The following is an 11,380-nucleotide window of genomic DNA, read 5'->3' as shown; positions in this document are numbered from 1 at the left end:
AGATACTTTTGGTTATCACCTTCGGAGCTTTCCTGGCACTAGTATGAAGACCGCAGTGATGCTGCTAACCCTACAACACACAAGACAGCCTTCCACAATGAAGACTCATCAGCCCAAATGTCAGCCCTGAGATGTGCTGAGCTGCATTAATGGTCTCATCTACTTCCATGCTACAGCCTGCAGCACAATCACAGAACGCTTCGCTGAGGCTATTGTTTTGTTCTGATGTTACAAGCTGTAAATCTAATTTGCAACTGTAAGACCCTGGTTAAACAATACAATCTCAGGAAAAGTAGAGGTTAAACATATTTAAGGGAAAACTGATACAGAATGAAATATAAAAAGGAAATAAAATAGAAATCAAGTCAGAGCTATGGATGACCAAAATTTAAAGATCTTGATAGATTTCTAGGCCTCTCCAATTTATTAGTTTTAATTTGCAAAGTAAACAGTACGAAACAGGACTGAAAATTAAGGGGCAGTGCAGAGCTTCTTTCTATACTTAAGTCATATAAATACCTTTTCTCTAAAATAAATTTAAAGAAACAACTATATTTAATTCTATGCTCATATTACAACTTTCAACACAGTGTTTATTTCTGCTGACACATTAAGTCTTCTTTGGAAGGAGGTAGACATTAAACTATTTTTTCTTCCTGACATTTCATCAAGTAGTAATAATAAAAGAAAATTAAAAAGAAGCTTCATCCCAGTGGAAGTCTACTTTTCAAATCTATTAGTACTAAAAAACACTTTAAGAAATAAAACTATTTAGATATCCTTAATTCCAAATCAGATTGTTCCAGAGAAAGCAAATGTGCTACATCTGTTACTTCTTTATCTGTTAGTTTCTTGGAATTAAAAAAAAAAAAGTAACAAAATGATCTTCACATTAAAGTCTCAATATTGGCCTCTAAAAGTCAGTTTAAAATAAAAATTAAGTTTCACAAAATAAATACACTGAAGCAACTATAATAGCAATAACCTTTATTTAAAATACTTTTTAATCTAGGAAAGCTCATTTTACATGAGTTTCCAACTAATTATTAGAGTCAGAAACAAAGAAAATAAAACCAGAGAAAATCGTCTGTAGAAAAAATACACAAGGAACATTTCTACATGTCGAAAACCAGTAAGCAGTCTTAACATCTGCACGGCCAAGTCTTAGTCTCAATTCCATCTCTCCTAGTGAACACCACTATCAACCTTGAGATCTGATTTGTTCTTGTCATTCTTCACTGAGTAGATGAAATATGTTAAGGTGTCTTTTTCATTCACTGGAATAGACCTAAAGTGGCAACCAACTATCTATAAAGAAAAAAAAAATTGAGGAAATTAAATTACAGATATTAACAGATTTTATAAACTAGGTAAAAAACTGTCATCAAAAGAAAAGGTGCTATGTGATAAGAGCTATTTCTTTTTAAAAATAAATTGTATTTAACAAAATACCAACAGGATGAAAAGCATTTTAAGAGTAAGATGTTATGAACAAGAGATAGTGTGATTTCAAAGGATCCCTTGGCCCACTCAATCAGCTATGTATTAATCAGAATGTGTATTTCCTTTTACTTATTTTATATTTTATAACTGAGATCTAGATTAGAAATTAAGTATTTTTACTTTAAAACTTCAAATATCGGGAAAATAAAACAAAATGTCAGAGTCCATATGCTTCATATAATGGTTTAGACTCTACTTACAGAAAAAGGATAATCATTGAGTCGAAAAAGTTTTGGTTCTGTAGAAACAAACCATGAATTATTTCACAAATATGTCTGCTATAACTTACATTCCTTCATTCATTGGTAGTATTCTTTGTTAAGGGTCCCTGAAAATTTTTTCTGAGTAAAAATTATGGATGGGAAATGAGAAAGGAAAGAGATGTTCACTGAAGAATGTTTACCTGCTTCTTGCCTTTGCATTGTGCTAATGTAACATGTGCAACTACCCACAGACAATAACAGACTAACCCAGGGAGCTGATAAGCACGTTTACATTCTAGACGATAAAACTTCTTAAAGACAATTCAGAGACTGAAGGAGAACAGTCATTCAACTTTGGAATCATTTATAAATATCTGCATTTCTGACTAATCTGTAGCACTCATGGCTATTTGCATTTCTTATTTCTAAAAAAGAAAATAGCTCTAGAAATAATACAATTTTTAAAAAGATCAGACTATCAAAGACTTCAGGTTTGATTTATTCATTAAAAAAAGTATACATTTAAATGTAACATTTAAAATAATCAGTTCTTCAGTTCTCACTTGTCCCAAAGCAAAGGTACCTTCAGTTGATCAGTACATGTATGTATATGGATAGTTTCATCACAGCAGGCAATATTTATATTTATGTTATATTAATGTACTATACAATCCAAAAAGGATGCAATCTTTTAAATCAGATTTGGAGAAAAATTAGATTTTTGTTGCCTAGGCAAGAAGAAAAGAAGAGATTCTGGCTAAAACGTTAATATGCTGGATCTCAACAAGGTTACAAGGCATTCTGCCAAAGAACTGTACCTTTTATTGTCTTCTATCTTACTCAATATGTACATTTTAGAAAATGTTGGATTACTAAATTCAAGCTGAAGAATATGAGAAAACTGATTTATATATTTACATTTATATTCTGTTGAGTAGGTCAAGCATTTTAATTTTAAACATGACTGAAGTATAAATACATAAATCTGTAAACATCTTAATATGATGCACAGATTTCTTGGCTCTATTATTTCCTGAGAACACAAACATACTCAACTTTTCAAAATCCACTAAAGGACTACAAACTCTGTATCAAAGAAACTACAAGTAAAAGCTTGAATAGAAGTCTTCATCTTCTAGGTATGAAAATATGGATGCTTGAAATAAAACAAACTAACAGCAACAAGGACAAGTTCTGAAACAGTTAACTCTGCAAGTTACGGGAATACTGTTCAAGGGCTTATCCATCAAACCTATTACATCCAAAACTTCAAAAAATAAATTCTAATGAAGACATCAAAGCTTATTAACTTATCTTATTATGCCTCAAGTAGGTATTAAATAAATGTTTACTGAGTAAATAGAATTTTAAACGGAACAGATTTCTAGAATGAGAATAAAAAAAACTTTCAGTATTTCTGAAAGTCAGTATTAGAAGGTGCTTAGAAAACTGCACACAATCCTTTGAGTAGTCCTTACATAAAGGAATTTCCTAAGTAGCAGAAAGCATTTCTAGGCAGCTAGATTCTTCCACAATAGATTTTTTTTTATTAACTTCAATTTTTCTAACTAAACTGTATTGATATATCCACTACATTAACAATGTCATTAGTATTTAATGACCTTATTTTGTATGAACAGGCTCATTTAAAGGTGAAATAGTTTAAAACTCATATATACCTCAACAAGTTGTGCTTTATTAAGTCCTGGTCTGGTTGGGAGTTTGAAGTGTCTTTTGTATCTCCTAAGTGTATTCACCTGTAATTGGTATAAATCAACCTAGAAAAAAATGAACATATATGAATTAGTTCATACAATTTGTTAAAAACTTATCTTTGATATGTATAATAACACTTCAATTTCAACACAATAAAAACTTAATTCCATTATTTAAAAACCATCTTAGGGGGAGGATATAGCTCAAGTGGTAGAGCGTATGCTAGCATACACAAGGTCCTGGGTTCAATTCCCAGCACCTTCTCTAAAAAGCAATTAAAAAACCAAATAAATCTAACTACCACACCTCCCCCCCAAAAAAGAAAAAAAAAGGACAAAAAAACTTTTTTATATAATCAAATCTACAAGTGTATTAAACACTTCAATCTTTTGAGGATAAATATTAAAAACTGGGGGCAAAAAAAAAAAAACCATGACAACAGAGCTGTAAGAGTCGTCAACTGAAAATATAACAAGTCAAATTGTGTAACTGCATGTTAAATGGCTATATTTAATTTTGCTTTCATTTTCAGACTTTCCAGTGCTTTACGTATTTTTAAAATTTGTTCATCTCTCTTCATAAAATTGTCATAATAGAGCACATAAGATTTACATTTAACATACAAAAACTTTCATCTACCTCTGGAGTATCGATATCTTGCACAGGGGAATCTCCTCCATCATCATCACTCCCTTTTCTCTTTCTTCTGTTTCGAACACTCTGAATTAAGTTTTTATGATAATCACAAATGTAAAGATGCCTTGCCTGAAACAGAAAAGTTTCACATACTTATGATTACAGTAAAATGTGTCTATGTGTTAGTAAAATACATAATTCACAATTATTAAAAATAAAAACAGTCCAAACAGGCTATTGTTAAGACGATGTATGTTTCTTTCTACTCTTTTAAGTCCTGCAACCAGTTAAATATACCCTGTGTGACAATACTGTTAAGAGGAGGCGGTGGAGGGATGCCAGCACCGGAAGGGAGAGACGCAGAGGAGAATGAGAAATTCCAACCCTCTAGGTTCTGTCATCAAATTGTAATGACAGTGAACTAGATTAGTTAGGTCATGCTGTTTTTTAACAAGGGAAAAATGATGTTGCCCACAACTTGCTATTTGATAGTATTTTCTCTACTTAGAGCATATTTTAATATCATAATGCATATTTCCTAATCTTTCTAAATACTCAAAATTATAAACCGGATACAAAACTATTCATTTTTAGAAACGAGCTAATTTCATACCTTAACTACATTTAAATTTGAATTACAAGTTGTAAATTAAATTTAAATTTGAACTTTTCTGAGTACTAAATAAATGCATTTATCTGTAATAACGTTTTTCCAACCAAAGCAATGTGAAATTATTCAAGTTTACCTGAGAAGTTTCTCATGAACACAACTAAAGAACTAACTCTTAAAGAAGGCAGAAAGTATCCCAAATAAACTTTTCAAAAACTTGAATTACATAGTCTTGAGAGTTGTATAGCGACATTTGAAATATTGGGTCTCATATATCAATAGTTACTCCTTAAAAAGGAAAAAAAAAAACAAGGGCTGACTTAATAGGCTTTTAAAGTAACCTTTAAGCTAAGAGCAAGTTAAAAATACGCAAAACGTGTGCTGGTTCTGACATCTTATTTATTACCGCGGGCCAGCGCTCGGAAAAGTGGAGAAGGTGGTTCCTAAAAACTTCATAGATGGTCAAAAGAACAGACGTGTAAAGCAAGAAAAAAGAAACCCGGATGGATGGCTGCCAAACGGATGGCAAAACCGCAGAGGCTGCGTGCTCCCCACGATCCATGCAGCTGCCCTAGATGCTGCCGCCGCCGACACGGCTCCCCGCCGGCGCCGGCATCTCGGGGAACGAGGAACGCGGGGACCCCCTCGCCTACGACGGCAGGTCGTGGCCGGACTCCACTCTCCCTGGACTGGAGCAGCTACTCCCCGGGGCCAGCCGCCAGCTTGGGCAGCAAAACAAAGAAGGCGCCTCCGCTCCAGAAGGAGCTGCGGGGCTGCAGGAAAACTAGCCCGGGCCCTCGGCGCGGCCGCCCCTTTGTTTCGCTTCCCGGTCTCGACGGCGGAGGAAGGGGGAAGGCAGAGCAGGGGGACGCAGGGAGCCGGCCGGGTGCGCGGGGAGGGGAGGGGCGGCGCGCGGCCCGCGGCCCGCAAGTGTGTCCGCCAGGGCGGCGGTCCGACTTGCAGCGCCGGGCTGTTTGCTCCCCGCTGGAGACCCCCGAGCCGGCTGGCGCTGCGCCCAGGTCTGGGGCCCCCGACCCCGCCCGCCCGTGCATCCCGCCGCTCCGCTCCCCCAGCGCCCAGTCCCGCCGTCACTTACGCTCTTATCCAGCTCGATCTTCACCTTCTTCTGCGAGATGCTCTTCTGGATCCTCTTGCTGAAGCTGGCGTTGCCCGCCGCCCGGCCGCACCGCTCGCCGTCCTCCCGTAGACAACACAGCTGCCCGGGACCCGGCCCGGCCGCTCCCGGGGGCCCCGCCGCCGACACGGCCCCGGCGACCGGCACCTCTGCCCCGGCGCCCGCCCCGGCTCCGTTCCCGGCCGAGGCGGCGGCGGCCGCCGCAGCAGCCACCACGGCAGCCACGGCGGCGGCCGCGTCCCCGCCGCGGCTCATGTCCTCGGGCGTGAAGCCGTTCATGTCCGCGCGCTCGCGGACGCCGCGCTGACAGACGCGCCGCCCGCCTCTCGGGAGACGCCGGGTCTCGGCGGCACCTCAGGTACCTGCCCCGCCGCGACTGCTCACTCTGCGCCCAGGGCCTCCAGCCAACGCCACGCGTTCCGGCCTGCCGGTGTCAGCTGGCGCCGGGACGCTGTACGGAGCTTGGGGTCCGAAACCCGAGCCAGGCGTCGCCTGGAGCAGGGACGCCACTCACTGTCACATGGAGACTCCTCAGCAGTTGGACCGCGGCGCCTCCGCCTCCCTCTAGCTCTCGACCTGCGCAAGCGCGTTGCGCACTCGCCCGCTCCGCCCCTTCCACTCTGCCGCAGAGCTCCACGGGAATTGCAGTTTTGTTCCAGAGAGTCCACCTGAGGGCCGAGCTGATCCAGCGCTGCGCTGTTTGGGGGAACTACTTATCCCAGCATGCACCGCGCGGGGGCGGACCGGGTTTTTTTTTTTTTTTTTTTTTGTAAAGCACTGGGAAAACAGGGGTTTGTGGTTGGGGGTTGCGATGTTTTCTGGCTTCTGGTCTCCCCCGGGAAGTTGGGCTGTGTTTTGCTCCTGGGATTTTGCAGAGCTTAAGTTTTACAGGAAGAGGTCACTCGACTCCTGAGGCGAAGCACAAAGCGCGGGGAACGGGGCGGAGGGGCGGGGAATGAGCTGTGGGAAAAAAGTTTGGGGGCCGTCCTGGTATCTGGAAAGAGTTTTTGGTGTGACTGCGCTGTCTTGGGAAACCCAAACTGAGAACACAGGCACTCTGGCGGTTCTCGGGTCCCGGAGGTCCCGCTGCTCCACGGACTGACGCCCCAAACTGCCAGTAAGGGGCCTGCGGGGGGAAGCGCGCGTCCCGACCTCCCACCCGCACGGCGCCGCGTGGCCAGTGCCGGGCTGGAGGCCGCCTCCCCAGCCTCGCGTTGTCCCCGCGGCTTCCTGAGGGGGAGCTGCTGACCAGTGGGCTCTAACGGGGCTGCTTTTCGCCCCCACTCCCTCCTCGGGGGAACCGGGAGCCGTTTAATCGTATTTAAAAGGGACGTGGGCACCACCCCCCTCCCCCCAATCCCCGGCCAGCCCAGGGCTCCCCGGAGACCGCTAGCAACCCCCCTGCCCAGAGGTCAGGGAGCGAGAAGGCGCATCCTGGCGGTGGACGCGCGCGCGTGCACGTGTGTACGTCTGTGTGCGCGCGCGCGCGCGTGTGTAGAGGGCGGTGGGGGGGTTGGGAACGGCTAGTATGAAAAGCTGCACCTTTGCCAGTTGCAGCGCGTCCTTATTTATCAGTTGGTATATCCTGCTTAACAATCCCATTGTTTAAACGAAAATGGAAAGCAGTTGGATATTTTGAAAGTACTTTTACATCTACTGAGGAAACTTAGTGATAGATGATTTTTTAAAAAGTAAACTGTCATCTACCCTGGAATTCAAAACCATCCAGTCCATCTGGACTTAACGTTCTAGGATGTAGCAAAGGAAGAAAAAAATACATATATTTGATAAATGGAGTAGGCAAAAGAAAGATGCTGAATGGTATTTGTGTTATCTTTTCAAGCTGCACTGTCCAATTGGGTGTCTACTAGCCTTACGTGGATATTGAGCGCTTGAAATGTAGTTATTGTGACTGGAATACTGAATTGTTAATTTTCATTAATTTAAATTTTCAAAACTGATTTCAGTTATCAGAAAACGTTTAAATATGTTTAGAAAACAACTTGGACAAGAACCTATTTTTTCAACTTAGATGTTATGAAGTCAAAATTTATCATCTGAACAAAGATGTGCAGTAAGTATAAACTACCAGGGGGATTTAAAAAACTAAGTACCAGAAATTTTTTAAAAATAGTATTGAATAGTTTACTAATGATTTTTATATTGAATACATGTTCAAATTATTATATTTTGGCTAAATAAAACATTAAAATTATATTTTATCTGTTTCTATTTTTCAAAATGTGACTACTATAACATTTGAAATTACACATGTGGCTGTATTAGATATTGCTGACAAAGTATTAAAAAGAATAATACTATCTATTGTTTATGGATACATTTTCTTAAATAGTAAAAATGAGAACATATGGAGAAGATGGATACACTCCAACTTCAGGGTGGTGTTCATCTCTTAGGAGAGAAGCCAATGGATAGTATCTGGGGAATGACTAAAAGGTGCATTCGATTTGTAAGATAGCAAGATATAAGATTAACATTCAGAAATCAGTTGCATTTCTTTACATTAACAATGAAATATCAGAAAAAGAAAATAAACAACCCCTTTTAAAATCACATCCAAAAACAAAAACAAAAAACTTAGGAATAAATATCTGACCAAGGAAATGAAAGACTTATATGCAGAGAACTACAAAAGATTGACTAAGGAAATTAAAGATGACTTAAAGAAATGGGAGGATATCCCATGTTCTTGGATTGGAAGAATCAATATTGTTAAAATGGCCATGCTACCCAAAGCAATCTACAGATTTAATGTGATCCCTGTCAAATTACCCAGGATATTTTTCACAGAACTAGAACAAATAATGCTAAAATTTACATCGGATCACAAAAGACCCAGAATTGCCAAAGCAATACTGAAGGAAAGAATGAAGTTGGAGGAATAACCCTCCCAGGCTTCAGACAATACTACAGAGTACAGTAATCAAAACTGCATGGTAGTGATACAAAAACACACATATGGATCAATGGAACAGAATAGAGAGCCCAGAAATAAACCTACAGACTTTAAGTCAGTTAATCTTTGACAAAGGAGGCAAGAACATACAATGGAGAAAAGACCATCTCTTTAGCAAGTGGTGTTGGGAAAACTGGACAGCAGCATGTAAATCAATGAACTTAGAATACTCCCTCGCACCATACACAAAAATAAACTCAAAAAGGATTAAAGACTTAAACAGAAGACAAGACACTATAAATCTCTCAGAAGAAAACATAGGCAAAACATTCTCTGACCTAAATCTTAGCAGTGTTCTCCTAGGGCAGGCTACCCAGGCAATAGAAATAAAAGCAGAAATAAAAAAACTATTTTGTAGTTGGCTTTATTCCTTTGATAACTATGTAAGTTTAAAAAGTTAAAGATCTAATCTGTTCTTAGAAACAATAATTAGTACATATACATAAACTAAAAAAGTGCAGTATACTGTATATATGTATTTACATGCAATACAATGTGTATGTGCAGTTGAACTGTAATGATTCTACATAATAAAACTGAAAAAGGAAAAGAAATTTAAAAAATGGGACCTAATCAAATTTATAAGCTTTTTGCACAGCAAAGGAAATCATAAGCAAAACAGAAAGATAACCTACAGAATGGGAGAAAATATTTGTGAAAGATGAGACTGACAAGGGTTTAATTTCCAGAATATATAAACAGCTCACAAAAGCTAATAAGAAAAAAACCAAACAACTCAGTCCAAAAATGAGCAGAAAACCTAACATTCTCCAATGAAGACATACAAATGGCCAATAGGCACATGAAAAAATGTTCTATATCACTAATTATCAGAGAAATGCAACTCAAAACTACAATGAGGTATCACCTCACACCAGTCAGAATGGCCATCATTCAAAAGTCCACAGATAAATAAATGCTGGATAAGGTGTGGAGAAAGGGGAACCCTCCTACACTGCTGGTGGGAATGTAGTTTGGTGCAGCCATTATGGAAAACAGTATGGAGATTCCTTAAAAAACTAAAAATGGACTTACCATATGATCCAGCATTCTCACTCCTGGGCATATATTCAGAGGGAACTTTAATTCAAAAAGATACATGCACCCCAATGTCATAGCACCATTTACAACAGCCAAGACATAGAAAAAACCTAAATGTTCTTCAACAGATGACTGGATAAAAAAGGTGTGGTATAAATAAATACAATGGAATACTACGTGGCCATAAAAAAGAATAAAATAAAGCCATTTGCAGTGAGATGGATGGACCTAGAGACTGTCATACTATGTGATGTAAGCCAGACAGAGAAAGAAAAATACCATATGATATCACTTACATGTGGAATCTAAAAAGAAAAAAAGATAAATGAACTTTACAAAACAGAAAGAGACTCACAGACATAGAAAACAAACTTATGGTTACCAGGTGGGGAACGAGGTCAGAAGATATATTGGGAGTTCAGTATTTGCAGACACTAACTACTATATATGAAACACATAACAAGTTTCAACTTTATAGCACAGGGAACTATATTCAATATCTTGTAGTAACCTATAATGAAAAAGAATATGAAAACAAACATGTGTATATATGTATGACTGAACTATTATGCTGTACACGAGAAATTGACAGAACATTGTAAACTGACTATACTTCAATTAAAAAAAAGAATCAAGACAAAAAATAAAAACAATCTAAAACAAACATGATATCGGGATGTTGGGTTTTCATATTTTTGTAGTTCTGTATATTTTAAAATAACTTATAGTATTGTTTGGTTCTTGCCCTTAAAAGTTTATGATCTTCTACAAACATGATCAAATCAGCTCATGTATATATGTATAGTACAGTTATTTATCAGTTTCATATGATTTTACTAAAGTGATGAATTGCGGCTATGCCTCCTTTCCAAACAATACAGTGTTTTAAAAAGATCCAGTCAAACACTCATTTATTGCATACTGGGATCTTTTCTAGGTCTTGGGGATACAAAAATACTTGGGAGAGGGTCCTAGCCATTTTGAAGCTCATAGTCTATTAGGGGAGATAGGTAGCTTCACAAACACATGATACATGCTGCTATAGACTGAATGTCTGTGTCCCCACAACATTCCTAAGTTGAAACCTAATTCCCAATGTGATGATATTTGAAGGTAGGGTCTTTGGGAGGTAATTATGCCATGAGGGTGGAGCCCTCAATAATTTGATTAGTGCCCTCAGAAAAGAGGCTCCAGAGCAACCTCATTCCTTCTACCATCCATGTGAGAAGACTGCCATCTGTCAACCAGAAAGTGGACACTCACTGGTGATGAATCTGTCAGCACTTTGATCTTGGATTTCCAGTCTCCAGAACTGCAAGAAATAAATTTCTTTTGTTTAAAAGCCACCCAGTCTGTGGCATTTTTTTTAATAGTAGTCCAGACTGATGCATACCTCAATAAAATTAGAGGAAAGTACAAACTTAACACACAGGAGCAAATAATTCACCTCTGACAAGTAGAAAACATTCCTGGAGTAGGTGACATGTAAATTCCCATCCCCAATTTAACGTATCTCTTCAGTGAATCTTTTGTCCATACAAAGAAATTTTCTTAACAAC

At 39.3% G+C, this 11,380-nt stretch overlaps 1 protein-coding gene across 1 annotated transcript; it reads right to left on the bottom strand.

The window, feature by feature from the left end:
* Window positions 1-972: 972 nt before the first annotated feature.
* SAP30 (Sin3A associated protein 30) lies at window positions 973-6,397 on the bottom strand. The gene is made up of 4 exons (XM_072952609.1): window positions 5,765-6,397; window positions 4,062-4,187; window positions 3,386-3,484; window positions 973-1,308 (listed from the first exon to the last, which is right to left on the bottom strand). The coding sequence occupies exons 1-4, from the start codon at window positions 6,080-6,082 to the stop codon at window positions 1,186-1,188; spliced, it is 666 nt and encodes a 221-aa protein (XP_072808710.1). The 5' UTR covers window positions 6,083-6,397; the 3' UTR covers window positions 973-1,185.
* Window positions 6,398-11,380: the final 4,983 nt, after the last annotated feature.

Source organism: Vicugna pacos, chromosome 31, assembly GCF_048564905.1.
Source record: "Vicugna pacos chromosome 31, VicPac4, whole genome shotgun sequence".
NCBI lineage: Eukaryota > Metazoa > Chordata > Mammalia > Artiodactyla > Camelidae > Vicugna > Vicugna pacos.
This window is presented reverse-complemented; position numbering and strand designations above follow the sequence as displayed.

Excerpts from the sequence above, each read along its gene's own strand:
- SAP30 (XM_072952609.1), bottom strand. The coding sequence starts at position 6,082 with ATGAACGGCTTCACGCCCGAGGACATGAGCCGCGGCGGGGACGCGGCC. Across the intron at positions 4,188-5,764 it reads AGATCGAGCTGGATAAGAGC|GCAAGGCATCTTTACATTTG; the intron begins GTAAGTGACGGC and ends TTTCTGTTTCAG. Across the intron at positions 3,485-4,061 it reads AAGATATCGATACTCCAGAG|GTTGATTTATACCAATTACA; the intron begins GTAGATGAAAGT and ends ATTTTTTTCTAG.